The sequence below is a fragment of the Phascolarctos cinereus genome, unplaced genomic scaffold, assembly GCF_003287225.1.
Source record: "Phascolarctos cinereus isolate Bilbo 61053 unplaced genomic scaffold, phaCin_HiC Scaffold_4;HRSCAF=312, whole genome shotgun sequence".
Classification (NCBI taxonomy): Eukaryota; Metazoa; Chordata; class Mammalia; order Diprotodontia; family Phascolarctidae; genus Phascolarctos; species Phascolarctos cinereus.
The window spans coordinates 325,134,787-325,151,922 of NW_027555847.1; the positions used below are offsets into that span (position 1 = coordinate 325,134,787).

General features: G+C 39.8%; 1 protein-coding gene across 7 annotated transcripts in view; it reads right to left on the reverse strand.

Moving 5' to 3' along the window:
- MAST4 (microtubule associated serine/threonine kinase family member 4) overlaps positions 1 to 17,136 on the reverse strand; it is a 781,800-nt gene that overhangs the window by 8,566 nt on the left and 756,098 nt on the right. For 5 of the 7 annotated variants that reach the window (XM_021007208.2, XM_021007207.2, XM_021007211.2 and 2 more), the window contains 4 exons: positions 10,374 to 10,574; positions 6,770 to 6,999; positions 6,196 to 6,318; positions 765 to 901 (listed from right to left, as the gene is read on the reverse strand). In XM_021007208.2, coding sequence (XP_020862867.1) covers positions 765 to 901; positions 6,196 to 6,318; positions 6,770 to 6,999; positions 10,374 to 10,574 — 691 coding nt within the window. The remainder of the gene's footprint in view (positions 1 to 764; positions 902 to 6,195; positions 6,319 to 6,769; positions 7,000 to 10,373; positions 10,575 to 17,136) is intronic. The other 2 variants (XM_078153164.1, XM_021007217.2) reach the window with 1 other exon arrangement.

The window sequence follows — 17,136 nt, forward strand, 5'->3', positions numbered from 1 at the left end:
GGAACACCTTGGCTGTGCTCATTCAGTGCTCCTTAGAGCAACAGGTACAGTTGGGAATACTCTGTCCATACAGCATTCTCATAATATCAACCTTTAAATTCCCTGTTTTTGATGTGTTTAAATTCGAAACTCCTTCACCTGACCTTTTATCTTAAATAGGGACTGAGAGTGATAGGCAGGATGGGGAAGAGCTGGGTCTGTGCTTTCCTCACTATAGAAAACACCTGGGTGAAAAAACTCGCTTTGATCCATGCCACTCAGCACCTTCTCTGCAACTGCTAATTTTGAAGAGTTTTTAAGAACTTGGAGAAGTCAAAGGATTTGTTCAGGGTCACATAGCCTATCAGAGGCAGGATTTTAACCCAGGACTTCTTGGTTTTGAGGATAGCACTCTATTCACTGGGACAGCTAGGCCTGGAGTCAGGAAGATCTGAGTTCAAATATGACCTCAGATACTTCCTAGCTGTGTGACCCTGAGCAAGTCAGTTAACCCCTATCGTGCTCAGTTTCCTTATCTATAAAATGGGGATAATAAAAGCACCTGTCTACCAGGATAGTTGTGAGAAAAAAATGAGGTAGTAATTGTAAAGGACCTAGCACAATGCCTGTTACAAGTAGTTAAAAATGTTAGCTATTATTTGTGAATTTTATTGGAGGAGGGGAAGAGAGGAGAGAAAGGTTCACAAAATACAAAGTATACATCAAATATACTTCCCCCTTCTCCCCAAAAAATATGGACTGCACAAAATAAAAACTGAACTAACCTTTCTAGACTTTCTTTCTTTTTGGTCTTCTTACTCCGTCTTACCATCCGGCTCTTGTAGCTATTTCTTCGAGCTGGGCCTGTTTTGATTGATGTGTTTTCAAAAGGGGTCGTAGTGATTGACACCTTATTTCCGCTCTACCCGAAGAAAAAAAGAAAGAAAAAAGGAGAGAATATTTAAGAGTAATTCAGTGACTCAACCAGACCAGTATAAAGACAGGAGTTTGAAGATAATGAACGTACATATACAGTACATAAGTCTTAGCAAAACATTAAAGTCACTGAAAACAAGAAGGGTATTGTTTTCCTTTTTTTTTTCCATATAAAGGAGGATAAAGAATGTGTGAAAGAGAAAATAAATGCTTATTAATTGAAAAAATAATACATTTAAATTTAACAAAGGATACCACATCCTACAAAAAGTGAGTAGAGGGAAAATAACAACAACAGCAATATTATTAGTGAGAAAGTTGCTACAACCTGCCTAGCAGGTTCAGTTTTCCCATCCCATTTTCCTGTATTCTCTAGCACTTCCTCTGCCCTCTACACACCCACTCCCCCTCCTTGATCCCTTGTACAAAAGTCAAGAATGCTCAGATTTTTTAATTTTTTTTTTTAAAGAAAAGACACCTTCTTCAATCTCAGCAGAATATTCCTGCTTGAGCCAGCAGGTATGAGAGACAGTCTCTCTCTAACTAGACAACCAACTGAGAGTAAATTGTATATTTCTATTGGATGCTTTCAGTGAGTTCTATAACAAAAAGGCTTTCACAGGGTCAAAAGAACAGAGGAATGCCTGCCTCAGCGGCATAGGGCTGGTGCTGCATATGGCAACACCAGCATCCATTTTCAGCATTCTGGTGGCCCAAGAGAGAGAACCATGCTTCTCCAAGGAGAGATGCTGATGGGTATTTTGAAAACCTTCTGAAGATACTTAAGGAGAAAGGCATAAAAGCTTTCAGATTTGTTACAAAAGCCACAGAAATCATGGTTTTCTATCAACAGAAAGAACTACACAAGTGTTTCATGAGAAACTGACTGAAGTGTTGCATCTTCTTTGGTTAGACATCACCTGCGTGCTTATTTATTATACCGTTGAGTAAATTGTGCATGGATACTTAAATATCACATGGGCACATTCAAAAATGAAGAGAGATATAGTACGTTGAGTTTTGTGAATGGTATATGTATAAATACTGCAACTTGCCAACTAGGAAGAAATCTGACTTGAAAGAAAAAAAATTATTTTAATTGAGAATTTATGTCTTCTTCACGTATCAATTGATCAATCAATTAGTAATACTCATTAAATGCTCAATATGAGCTAGGGATATGGATAAATAGATAGATATACACACATGTAAAGATATACATAGAAAGTGAAGTAGTCTTTGCATTTGAAGGCTCTGCTTTCCACTGAGGGTTTTCAGCATGTTCAAAGATACGTAAATAAAGGATATAGATAAAGTGATTGCAGGGGGGCAGGAAGGAGGGAAGAGCAAGAGAACCCTAACACCTGAAGATTCAGGAGGGGTCTCTTGTAGGCAATGGCCCCAGAGGGAGCTAGGGATTTCAAGAATCAGTACAGAGCAGGTAAAGCATTCCAGGCATTGGAGGAGGGAGGGAAAAGCTTGTGTAAAGACATGTGTTAGGAGGTAGGATGCTATATACAGGGTATAGCAAATAAGCCATATAGGATGCTGTGTACAGGGTAAATAGCAAGTAAGTCAAAGAAATTTCAGTGGCAGAAGGAAACTGGAGAATCACTAAGGTTGAGATAAGAAGAAAACCTTTGGGACAGCTAGGTGGCACAGTGGATAGAGTGCTGGGCCTCGATTCAGGAAGATTCATCTTCCTGAGTTCAGAGTCTGGCCTCCGGCTGTGTGACCCTGGGCAAGTCACTTAACCTTGTTTGCTTCAGTTTCCTCATCTGTCAAATGAGCTGGAGAAAGAAATGACAAACCACTCCAGTATCTTTTGCCAAGAAAACCTCAAATGGGGTAACAGAGTTGGACACAAAAAACGACTCGATAACAACAAATGGGAAGACCCAGAACCAATAAAATACAGCTAAGTCAGCACCTCCTTCTTTAGTCCATAGTATGGTGAATATAAAAAGATGAGACAGTCAATCAACGGTAAGGGAAAGGACCCAAGTAAATCTAGTAGCTCCTTGCCTATGAATTGCTGCTCCTATTACAGTGTCTATTCTGAAGACTGATCATTGTTGAAGTCTATTCAGACTCCATCTATTATGTTTCAAGTCCCATATTTTAGCCACCTAATACTTAAATATGCCTTTTCCCAATTGTATTGAAGCATGAACATATAATTCAGAGCAAATGGAATCAAATGTTACTTGATGCAGTAACAAGGACATTACTAACTCCATTAAACTAGGGTTTGCTTTGGTCCCATCCCTGTCAACACTGTGCCACTTTTAATATACATTAGACATCAGCAAAACTACCACTTTCTTTCCATCCAAATTCTTCATGGAAAATAAATCCATTAAGGGTTTTCCAAGGTAACTCATAAGAGAAAAATTTACACCCCCCCCCAAAAAAAGCTTATACTTGTATAGCTGTTGCACAGTATTATTTGAATAAGAATACACTGCTTAACTTCAATGACAACTTCACAAGGTAGGGGACCTTAGCAAAGAACAGCAATAAGAATTCATTTTGAGGGACCCCCTCTAAGTTACTCATTTTTGTAAATTCAAATTTTTGCCACAATTTGGGTAAGCCTTCTTGTGATTTATGAAAGATCACCCTCATGCATAAGCTTGCAGGGGCTGGTCAAAGCAGCTCCATGACTTCACTTCCCTTTCACTTAGAAAACTTTAGGGCTCAAGAGAGAATTATGAAGCATGACACCTAGTAGATCATCTCATCTATTGCAAATGTCTGAACCCAGATTATTTATGAAACACTTATAAGTGATGACTCATGACTCACAGTATCTCAGATTTAGGGGTGGAAAGGACCTTATAAGTCATTCTAGTTCTATTCTCTCTTACAAATGAGGAAAATAAGCCTCAGGGGAGGTAAACTACTCCCAGTAGGGGTAGAATTCAAACCCAAAGCTTCTGACTCCACAGTCAGCCCTCTTTTGACATTTGGCTTCCTGAGGAATCCCATGGTACTTCTGAAAAAATACATATACTATATACGGCCAAATGCTGAAATATCAAAAATTAATCTAGCAGTCTGTTAACTTTTTAATCAATTCAATTTCCCATTAAATTATCTGGATGATTAACATGGAGCAGAGGGAAATTATTGGTTTTCTGGACTGCTCCAATAATTAATAAGAATAGAGATAACTAATTTTTCAACCTAATTCTGCAACTGGCTTGTTATACATGTTCTTGGGTCACTGAATGGCTATACATAATATGAGCAAGATGCATCCATTACTAGTCAGGGATGCGTAGACATCACTACTGTTGTTTAAGACTAAGTATATCCTATGTGATGACAAGGGGTACCTTTCTTAATCCCTGTGTGCCTAACCTGGCCCCTCCACATTACTTATTTCTGAAGGATTTTAGGAAGACATAATGAAATGATAAACTTTGGACAATTTGGCTACGCTCCTAATTTTAAAGCATGATTTTTCACAGTGTTTTTTGATTTTAGTGAGTACTTACATAACAAAAATAATAATAGCTAGTATCTATATAGTGCTTGAAGGTTTGTAATTTCTTGTTGTTCAGTCTTTTCAGTCATATCCAACTCTTTGTGATCCCATTTGGAGTTTTCTTGGCAAAGGTATTGGAGTCTCCAGCTCATATGACAGATGAAGAAACTGAGACAAACAGGGTTAAGCGACTTACCCAGGGTCACACAGCTAGTAAGTGTCTGAGGCTAGATTTGAACTCAGGAAGATGAGTCTTCCTGACACCAAGTCTAACATTCTATCCACTGTGCTACCTAGCTGTCCCTAAAGGTTTGCAAAGCACTTTAAATATATGATCTCATTTTATCCTCACAACAGCCCTCAAAGGTAAGTGCTATTATTTATACTTTACAGAGAAGAAAATTGAGGCAGGCAGAGGTTAAGTGCCTTAGCCAGGGTCACAGAGTTACTAAGTGTCTAAGGCCATAGTGAACTCAGGTCTCTCTGACTCTCTCTAGTATGCTCTATCCTACTCCTGGTCCAATGCTACTTAGCAGCCCCTTTCTCATGTGGATGGGGCGTGGAGGGTGGGAGGTAGGGGAAGGAGGAGATTCTCTAAGATAGCTTACAAATTTAACATAGCATGTACCTGACAGAATGGTACATGAAAGCAGATACCTCTCTGTTGTTCAGTTACTGACAGCAAAGCCAGAACCATCAATGGTCAGTGCTAACCACTAAATAATTGCCTTTGCTCAGTAAATGTCTGTCTCTTAAACTCGGAAGTTCCAGCATGATTACACAGCTCACTGAGAAGATAATTAAACCCCTTGTAGCTTTTTTCATTTCACTACACTGATTCCTCCTCTTGAATTCCCCTTTTAGGTACTTGGAGGCTGGATCATTGACTTGGGTTCTGACAGTGTGTAGTACTCCACAGCTCCAAGGAAAACAAAACAGCCTCCAACAAGTCTATAAGCAAATTCAGTGACATGTGGTGACTTTCTATTTGACTTGCCCAGTGAATAAAGGCTGTCCTGAGATGCTCTTCCCCAGTCAGGGTTTGGACAGGAGCCCTGAACTGAGCCACTCTTGCCTCATCTTAAATATCTGATTCCTATTTGGGACTAAATTGGCAAATCAAACGATTACAGAGGCCCCAGAGCTTTATAATTATACAGGGCTGAAAGGGCTAGTGATCTTTTTTTTTTTTAATATTGTGTCACAAAGGCAGCTTGTATACAGGATAACTAGCACTAACAGAATTGTCTTGAGTGTTCAAAGACCAGGTTTTTCACATTCCTTCTGTCTTATACTAATGCTTCTAGGAATTTATTATGTTCCAATTCTACTTCATCAGCAATACTTAAAAAATTAAAAACTAAACTAATACATCATTTGGACCAATTCTTTCACTGCTATCAATCTAAAAAAGAGGTTTGACCTATTTTCTCTTTGGCTACACTTATTTCCATAATTGACATTACACATTCACTATACCACTCCCACAGCTTCTAAAGGCAGTTCCACTTAGCATCTGCTGATCTCATCTCACAGTTGTATTGACACTCTTTGCCTGGATCCACAGGATAATCTACTAAGAAACCCAGAGTGTGAAGGAAAATGTGCCTGTTGGGAAGGGTTTCACTGCATACTAGACAGTGCCCCAAAATGGAAGGACCCTAATTAATAATGGAGCTGTCCAAGGCAGAAGTGCAGTCATCATAGAGAGGGATAGTGGGTGGGGAGCGAAGGAGACACAACTGTGATCTGAAGCAGGATTTTTGGTCCAACATGGATATGCGTACCTTTAGCAGCAGCTCAATGACCTCAGTGTGTACAAGGCCATGTACTGGCTCTCCATTGATGTGAGTGATCAGATCTCCAGCCTTCAGTCCTGCCTGGTATGCTGGACTCCCTTCTTCTACATTCTGAGGGCCAAGAGAAGAGTACATATTTGGTAAGCAAAACCTATAAGGCCCTAGGAGGGGATTCAGGAGAGAATGCTGCTTTTTCACAAAAGAGAGTCAAAGACTAGAGAACTCTGACCAGTGAGATGAAAAATCAGGATTCCAAAGAACCATGGATGAAGCTGGCTACTTGTCTCCTGAGAGCTGATGGACTCAGGGTGCAAAGGGAGATATATTTTGGGATGTGGGCAGTGTGGAACTTTGTTTCGCTTGCTTTTGCATATTTGTTATATGGATTTTATTTTATTTTTTCTATTTTTTTCCCCAATGTGGGAGGTGGGAGAAAGAGAAAATAGACTTTTGTTCATTTTTTAAAATTAAAGAAACAAAAAAGTCATCTTAATTCTTAGTGCACAAAGTATACATTCATTTTCCAATTCAATGAAAAAATATAAAATACCATGGTTCTTACCCAAACTATATGATGAACTGTATAGATATCACTGTCACCCACGTATACTCGGATGGCCCGGATGGTGAAACCATATTTCTTCCCTGAGCTATGGATCACAATGGGTTGATGGGGACTTGCAGAAGCTGCTGAGGATTCCCGACTCGGGGAAGAATCTCGGGAAGAAGAAGGGTCGGAGGACAAAGAATGGGGAGACATCGGACTTCCCAGGGGAGAAACACCAAACATATCTGCAAAAAAGAACCCACCTGTCAAAGTCAATCCCAATCATACAAAACACAAATAGCCAAAATCACGAGAAGAAAGAATCTCTTAATAGTCTCTGAGAAGAGGTTTGATTGAGTGATTGATCCAGTCACCCCAGACAAACCCACTTCAGTGAAAATGGAAGAAAACAGACAACAAAAACATTGAGAACTGGCACTGATCTAAAAAAAAAAAAACACTGTCAAATATACCTTGTAATTTTGAAGGCATTACTATTCATACTAATTTTTCAAGTAACACCTTCAATTTAAAAGCACATTCCTCCTCCTCCCTTAAACATTTTGATAATAATGCACACAAAAGGTTTTTTTATTTTGTTTTGGGACTATTCTGATGAGCTTCAAGCTGCTGGTCTTTTTATTGCTTAATTAAGAGGAAACAAGGACATGTAATCACTTGTTTTGAAGCAAACCTTACACAATGAGCACTAGACAAGCTATACTAACAGCTGTCAACATTTCAAATTTTGAACTTAGCAACTTTAATAATGTTAATAGTAGGTTTTTTCCCTCTAAACCCGTAACAAGGAAAACAACTTAGCAGCAGCTTTAAGCAACATTTTGAGTATCAAAAGACAGTTGTGATTACATAATTTATCAGGAAGCTCAGAAATACTGGTGCCTATATAAAGGAGGAACTCATTGCCATGGCAATAAAATGACTGGTTTTCAAGGTGTTACTCCTGACACCAATAATCTCATTCCACCCAGCTGAAAGAAATTCCAAGAAGTGCTTCGTTAATATATATTTTCTTTTTCTCTCTCTCTCTCTCTCTCTCTCTCTCTCTCTCTCTCTCTCTCTCTCTCTCTCTCTCTCTCTCTCTCTCTCTCTCTCTCTCTCTCTCTCTCTCTCTCTCTCTCTCTCTCTCTCTCTCTCTCTCTCTCTCTCTCTCTCTCTCTCTCTCTCTCTCTCTCTCTCTCTCTCTCTCTCTCTCTCTCTCTCTCTGTCTCTGTCTCTCTCTCCCTTCCTTCCTTGCCCTTTCAAAAAAAAACTTCTCTTCCATGAAGGATACGGCCAGTGCCTAGATCTATGATTTCACTGGCACAGAGAACTCCCAGGTGAGCAAACTGCTTCTACTAAGGCAGCTTGTCAACTTCCCTGCAATTTCCAGTCTTGGAGAGTTGCCTAGAGCACTAAAGTCCAATGGCTTCTTGGGGTCACACAGCCACTATTTGTCAGAGGCACAACTCTAATCCAGTTTTCCTTGGCTTCCAGGTCAATGAAATACCTGCCCCTTTGCCCAATGACTATGTTATTTCTTGGCTCTGTTTCATTAACTTCTCTGGTCTAACCAGTGCAGTATTTCACAGTGTTTATGGTTTTGGAAACATTCAGGAAGAGATGCATTTAAATAGGGCTTTAAAGTTTGCAAAATACTTTACACAGATTATTTAATTTCATTTCATATGCAACTTAAAGGTATGAGAGGGGCTGAGGGAGGGCAGACACAGATAGGTAAGATACTCCTAAAGTGTCTGGTAAGAGTGTGAATGTGTGTGTGTGTGTGTGTGTGTGTGTGTGTATACACACACATATATATACATATATATACGCACATACATATACACACATACATACATACATATATACATATATACATATATATACACAATATATATACATATGCATATTTTATGTTTTTCATGACTTCACATACATAATGGGTCTACTGTTTACCTTCTCAATGGGTGTAGGAGGGGCTGGAGGGAGGGAGAGAATTTTGGAACTCAAAATTTTACAAACGAATTCGAAAAACAGAGTATATATGTAGATACTTATATATACTCTCATATACACACTCACAAAACTTTTTCATCATTAAGAAGCAATGTGCACCAGCCCTGGAGTCAGGAGGACCTGAGTTCAAATCTGACCCCAAACACTTGACACTTAACTAGCTGTGTGACCCTGGGCAAGTCACTCAACCCCAACTGCCTTGCCCAAAAAGAAAAAAAAATGTAGCAGCAATGTGGTATCAGCAGATAATGTGCTAGACTTGTAGTAGAGAAGATTTGGGTTCAAATTCCATTTCTGACCCACTTACTAGCTGTGCAACTATGGACAAGTCACCTGTCTTCTCTTGGTCCAAGTTTCTGCATCTGCCAAATATAGATGCTAATACTTGGATTACCTCAAATCAGGTAATATATACAAAACCTTCTGCAAACCTTCAAGTGCCATATAAATGCCAGTTGGCATTGTTATTATTATTTTTTAAATAAAGGAAAATCTAGACCTCTGCTTATCCTCTTTCTCGATCCTTTACAGCCTAGGGTGCCACTCATCACCTGGAAACCAAACTCATCCCCTTCCCCACTAGAATAGTGTGGCCACATCAAACCTACCTTTCACATCAAGCACCACCACTGGGAAATACCATCTTGCTGTGGTTTATAGAAATACACAGGAATATATTTTGCAGTTCTGAGTGGATATTTATGAGAGCAAACTGAACTTATAAATGAGCATGCCAATGAGCTGCAAATAAGAGGATCAGAAAAGCACACACCAAGTTTCCCTCTACACTGGTGTGAATATAGAAAATGGAAACATTCGCATCCTACAGAGCCTGTATTTTTTCCAGTAAAGTCCATCTGCCAAGTTATTCCATTCCCATTTTGCATCTTCTACCTGTTCTTCTGCCTGTTAAGTCAGGAATGTTACCCCATTGTCCATTCCACCTCTGGAGATGGAGATACATCATGGACTTCGGGGCTTATTCACTGACGACACAATTAGGCTCCTGAAAAACAGCTCCCCAACAGAACACAGCTTCTCCAGATTGTACAAGCATGCAAATAGACTGAAGGCAAGTAGGATGAGGCATCACAGATCAATAGACTAAGAAAAGAAAGCTTAATTCCAGCACTGTCTGATTCACAGTATCACTGTGTCTCCCCATGACTGTTTCCTCTATTATTAAAATGAGGAAAATCATCCTTAGCTCCCAGACAGGGATACTGCCAGCTGTTTTGTGACATGTAAAAAATGGGTCCGTTCAAATCTCCACATGTGAACTGCAAGGACTCACAGAGGGGAAAGATAGGGTTACTTTCATAACACATTGGCCTAAAAATGACAGGAATTTAAGAGCGTCATTAAAAAGAAGGATCTTGATTCTTTTTTTTTTTCTTCCAGCAGATGAAGAAAGGAAGAGACACACAGACAGAAGGAAATAAGCCACCAGGTGCTCTGTGGGAATGACAGGGGTCAGGAGGCAGAAGTTCTGACTCCATTTGTGCCAAGAGAAATCTCACATCTTGATCAGAGTTCCAAATGGGGTAAGAAGGGAACATGCACAAAACACAAGATTTCATGCTAATAGATTTATCTCTACCTCCCGGGATCATGAGGGACAGAGCACTGGCAGAAAGGGACTTTGTGACTTTCCCAGAGATTTTCTTTTTCTCTGTGCTTTCTAATCGCTGACGAGCCATTTGAGAGGCGGGTTCACTGGATGGCTTTGAGGAATTATCTGTACTGTCCACACACTCGCTCCTTCCATTTATCTGATCCAAATGCTCTGAAAAACTTCCAACTGTACAAAGAAGAAGGGATAAACACATTCAGGAAAACCATGGGTTGTGGAGGTGAGGGAGAGACAGAGAAAGAGAGAGAGGGAGGGGAGGAGGGAGGGGGAGGAAGGGGACAGCAATGGCTGGGAAACATCCCACCTTGCTAATGAGTTTTTACAATGCCAGTGAAACATTAAAACACGCAACTGATTTCAGCAAGGTGAAGGAGGAGAAGGAAGAAAAGGATTAATTCTGCCTTATCACATGGATGAATCTACCTCCAACTTTGGAAACTATAACCACACTAGAGTAGAAAGGGGCTTGACCTGTGATTTCATTAGTATTTGGAATCCCCAGGTGAGGGAACCCCTTCTGCCAATGTAGGTTGGCATCTCGCCTGCAATTTGTGTTCTTAGAGAGTTGCCTGGCGCAGTGAAAGCTGGAATGACTTGTGTAAAGTCGCACTCAGGATCTTGGCACCCCAGTGACTCTTATCACCAAAAATAAGCCCCAACGAATAATTTACCTTTTTTTTAATTTTCAAATCCATTCTATGTCATCTATAAGGAAAACCCTTTTCTGTTTCAAAATAAACACTGCTAAGAACCAAACATTCAGATGCCCTGGGGGTACCTCAAAATCCACAGATCTGAAATAAAATCCATCATTCTCCCCTCCCATCTCTCCTTGAGGAAAGCTGCTTTTCCTTCTTGATTCTCAATTTCTGTTGATATATCCTCCTGATACAGGGTAATCTTGGACTCCTGCTTTTCCCCCACCCTTCATAACCAGTTTCCACCAAATACTGGGGATTTGAGTTCCATCGTATCTCTGCTCACAAAGTTGCCAAAAAGGAAGCTCTCCTTTCCTCTCATTTGTACTAATACAATAGCCTCCACCTAGCTGGCCTTGCCTCTAACCTGCCCCCCCACTCCCAGTTAGATTTAATGCTGCCAAAATAAACTTTCTATTTCACACTAGGCCACTTCCGTGTTCAAAAACTTTCAGGAGTTCCCCATTACCTGTAAGATAAAATATAAAATTCTCCATGAAAACCATCCTTTCCATTAATGGGTACCAACTCCCTGTTCCCCTTCTCCCCCTCATAGTTTATAATCTGGGGAAGTCTTTTGAGGACTTCCATTTTTACTTTTCATGTTCATGTATGTACACACACATACAAATGCATACCCATATATACACACATGTATGTACACACATATATACACCCACAAAAGAAGACAAGGATATCAGTGTAATTGCAGTTTTTTTCCTTATATTAAATTATAGAAAGCTGTAAGAAAGACCTTCAGAATAGAGGGTATAAATAGACTCCTTTATGTTACATGGCATATGAATTTGAGCATGCCTCTATGCATGTGTACACATATACACATACATATATATTACACATATACATGTATATTTCCCTCACCGTAGATTCCCTCTAAAAATAGAAAGGAAAAAAGTCACTTTTCTATAATTTATTAATTCTAACAAAAAGAAATATTCAATACATTCAGTCACCTTCAGGACTACATTCACCTACCAACGTGAATAAAGCTATTGTGACAAGTCCTGATTTCCTTTTGAAGTTACTTTAGGATATGGGAAGATAACATCACTACCTATTTTAAATTTTACTTAATCATGACATATCATCTCATTTTTGAACTGAGGATGTCAGGCTTTATTCACTCAACCCTTGTGGTAGCAATGCTTAAGGGAAGGGTGACTTTTCGTCACTTGACTTCTGCCACCAGGGGCCTCCTTTCTGCGTGTGATATCATAATGCCATGCTGGAGGGAGCAGAACGGATGGAAGGCTATAGAGGACAAGGTTACGTAATATATACTGGATTAGAGAAAAGGCATTTTGTCTATTGGGAGTGACCAGCCTCCCTGACCTCCTGAAGGGCATGATAGAACCCCTTCTCTTTTTCACTCACAAATTATCATGCTTGGCTGGTCTTTTCCCAATCATCCACACCACTTCCTCTCCTCCACAGGAGGAGCATTCGTAATCTTATTTGAACTTCCACTGGCCACTACACAAAACTCCTTTGTCGTTATCACCTTGAGGATATGCAATCCCTGAAAGTACTTAAATCTCATTAAAAGCACCCAGGCAGACTAAAAATGAGGGGCATGTACTTTTTAAATTGCTTAGCAGTTGAAAAGAGAACTTGACTAAGAATTACTTAGAGGGTACTAGATCTAGAGATATAAATGACATCAGGGGCCATATAGTCAGATCTCCTTCATTTATAAAGGACCACGGCTCTAGAGTTAGAAGAGATCTCATGGGCCATCTAGTCCAACCCCTTACTTTACAGATGAGGAACCTGAGACCCAGAGAGGTTAAATGACTTGTCTAAGGTCACATGGATAGTAAGTATTAGAGTAGCAATTTGAACCCAAGCCCTCTGATCCTATAACCACTGCTCTCTTTCCACTGTACTATATTACCCTGATATGCTGGTGTCACAAAACAAAAACAAAAACCATTCTGGGAGTTAGGAAGACCTGAGTTCAAATCCCATCTCAGATACTTGACACTTACTAGCTGTGTGACCCTGGGCAAGTCACTTAACCCCAACTGCCTCATTAACAAAACCAAACAAAAAAACCCACTTCCCCCTCTTAAAAAATAAAACAAACAACCACCACCCAACAACCCTGACTCCATGTTTTCTTTGTTTTCTAAGCTTTATGTTTATCTGCATAGTTAATCAATGGGTCTTTTTCCATGGTGAAGTCTTGCTTACCCACTTATTTTGCTCTGATCTAAGGAAACTGTGTGGGAGGCTGGAGCTGAGCTATAATCTGCCTCACAACGAATGTGGTGTTTTAAGTTTCATGCATTTCCATTTGATCCAATTTAATTAAAGGGCCAATGAAACAATATAACTTTATGGTACATAACCCTTTTTACGGTTTGCAAATAACTAAATCAAACTGTACTGCACTTTGTACGTGGCTCAATCTTTATCTATTTAGATATAAAATGCATACAGTAGTAGCTAATCTTGCTGGGGCATTTTAAAGCTTTCAAAGCACTTTAGATATCTCTCTTGATCTTTATAGCACCTCTGAGAGGTAGATGCTATTACCTCCATTTTATTTTGTTGGGTTTTTTTTTCACTGCAGAATTAGTTTATTCTTTTTTTTTTTTCAAATTAAATTCTATTAAGGAACCAGAGAAGGAAAAGAGGTTAATTGACTTGCTCAGGGTCTGATAGCCAGTATGTTATCAGAGGCCTAACCTGAATTCAGAGCTTCCTGACTCTGAGGCCTGTAGCATAATTAACTTACAAACATACACACAGAGCATCAGAGCCAGCCCACCTCAAGGCCAGAAAGATCTAGCTTCAAGTCCTGACTCTGACAGGTTGGCTCTGGGATTTAGGTTGAGTTGCTTAACTTTCCAGTGCTCTAGGCGACACTCAAAGACTATAAAAGAGATAGCACCAACATGTACTGGTAGAAGGGATTCCTTCACATGGAAGTTACATTTAGAAATAAAAGCATAGATCCAAGCACTGTCATAATACATATATGTGAACATACATACATACATATATATATATATACATATATATATATAGATAGATAAATATAATATGTATGCATAAATTCAATAAGGCTGTAAATAGTGGTATGGTAAACAACTGCTTTGGGGTTGCTAGGTGGCACAGTAAATATAGTGCCAGGCCTAGAATCACGCAGACTCATCTCCCTGAGTTCAAATATAACCTCAGACACTTACTAACTGTGTAAGCCTGGGCAAGTCACTTAACTCTGTTTGCCTCAGTTTCCTCATTTATAAAACGAGCTGGAGAAGGAAATAGCAAACCACTCCAGTATCTTTGCCAACAAAATCCCAAATGGGGTCACAAAGAGTCAGACACAACTGAAATGACTGAACAACAAACAACTGCTTTACAAACCCCATTTCTCATCGTATGTTACTTAAGAATTTTTCTGTAGTAGGGGCAGCGAGGTAGCACAATGGATACGGCACCAGCCCTGGAGCCAGGAGGACCTGAGTTTCAAATCCGGCCTCAGACACATAACACCTACTAGCTGTGTGACCCTGGGCAAATCACTTAACCCCATTGCCTAACCACCCCTCCAAAAAAAAGTTTAAAAAAAAAAAGAATTTTTTGTAACACTGAATCTTAATCAACAGACAATGAATACAAGATTGGAATATCTAATATAATTATAATTTTTTTCTTATAATTGAGATTAGATCAGATCATAAAAATCAGTAAGAAAAAAATCAGTAATATCCCTCAGAACATCAAATTTAATAGATTCTTTTATATTTTTAATTGTCTAACGGATCTTGGCATCTCTATGATGATGTATTCTGATTTTTCATGAATATATTCAGATTAAAAATCTATTGGGCAATGGAAAAAAAAGCAACTATGTTGTACCTAGTTGGGTATTTGGACATAAATATTAGAGTTTGTGTGTATGTATTTGTCTCCTCTCTCCCTCTCTCTTTCTATGAGTCTCCCTCGCCCTTCTAGCTTTCTTTCTTTGTCTCTTTCTTTCTCTCTCTGTCTCCCTCCCTTTTCTCTCTCTTCTCTCCCCACCTCCCTTCCTGTCTCTCACCTTTACCCACTTAATTTATATAGCACTGGATAGGAAGTTAACTTTCTTGGCTACTAATAGTAGGTAATGTCACCTTAGTGTTCTCTGAATGTCAATCTTGTGTGTGTGTGTGTGCGTGTGTATGCAAACATGCATGACATGGTAGAGCCATATAAAATCAAGGAATTTAATTTTATGACAGTCACGGTCATCTGATTCCCTAATTATCCTTGGTGATGAGTAGCTGAGCTCATCTCCATTCTGGGCAGCCCTTCAGGTCTTTGATTATATTTAGTGTGGGTATGGGGGAGAGAAAGAAAGGGGGTAGGGGAAGGGAGGTAGTTTTAATCTATTAATCTAAATGCATGGCAGGACTTGGGATAGAAATTTTCAAAATTATGGAAGTGATCAATCAAACCCTGAGACTCTCTTCCTACCTTCCCCACTCCTACTACTCAGTGGGGCTGACAGGGCAAGAGGTAATAAGCAACTTACCCATTAAGAATCAATTACAAACAGATGTAAATATATAGTGTAAAATAAAGTGGCAAAATATGAAAATAGTAAAGAGTTTTATGAGTGATTTCAGAAGAAAAGGCTTAGTAATAAGGCCAGAAAATTAGAATTATCATTAAAAAAACCCTCTTGAGCTACATAGGTACCTTCCCCTCCCCCTTACCTTCCTTCCTTTCTTTCTCTTTCTTTATCTTTCTCCTTCCTTCCTTCCTTCCTTCGACTTGCCCAGGGTCACAGAGCTAGTAAGCGTTTGAGGCTAGATTTGAACTCAATGATCCCATGCCTGCCGCTCTATCCACTATGCCACCTAGCTGCTGCTTCTCCCCACTTCCATTTCTAAGTTGTCACCTGGCTGGTGGAAATTTTAACTAGCAGTGTTTAAAGATATCCAACAAGGAAGAGGGAAGAAGAGATATAAAGAGGAGGGGGGTCATGGGCTTCTAGACTCATAGGTCTAGAAATAGAAGGGGTCTTACGTGCTGTCTCATTCAAGTCCCTTATTTTACAGATGGCTTAGCTGAAGTCCCAGGGGTTAAGTTCCTTGTAAAGGTCATGTAGGTAGTAAACAGTAGTGGCAGAATTTGAACTCAGGTCCCCTACTCCCAAGCCAGGCTTCTTTCCATTCTGCCATAGTGGATAATTTTAGGTTCTTGGAATGTGGGTTATCAAGTTCTCAGAGTCACTTGTAACGTGAATACGTAGACTTGGCCAATTAGACTACTTCATTAAAATAATCAATGCAGGTATGTTTTTCTTTCCTCAATAGATTTGGTCAATAAAAGCATAAGCTCCCTGAGGCCGGGCCCTGTTTCATTTTTGTCTTTGCCTAATCAGTCTTCCACTTGTCTAGCACATAGTAGGGACCTGTTAAGTGTTAGAGAAAGGTTATTCACTGGACATTATATATGAATCAAGTGATTTTAAAACCAGACTATAGGGCATAGCTTTGTGGCTGTTGTTCATCCTTTGTTTTTGAAGAGGACTGATGACATCACAGGGTGATGTGTTGACTTGTGCATTCACTGGATTTAAGTGAGGCAGAGCTGCATGAAGTCATCGGCCTCACTCTTTCTTCCACAGTCATCAAAATCCAGGGTCAGGACAAAAGTCAGGACAACTGGTGACAGCCTAGGATGCAGTGGATGACCTTGGTGTCTTTGATGTCTGACCCTGCTCTAAGCGCTCCACAGCACCTGCTTCAGCTGCCTTCATGGCCATTGGAACAAACTGTTCTCATCCCCTTCTTCCACCAGGAGAAGTCTTCACATGCTTGGGGCAGACACCCCCCTAACTCATCGATGGATTTGAGGTCTGTCAGTTACCCTCAACTTGGCTTACCCTGTCTGCTGAGACAGTTTTACCAGGGTTTTCCTCTGTGATTAGGTACTTCTAAGACCATAAGATTTCATGTTATAAGGGACTTTAGAGACTACGTATACCAAGTCTCTCTTTTTTACAGATGAGG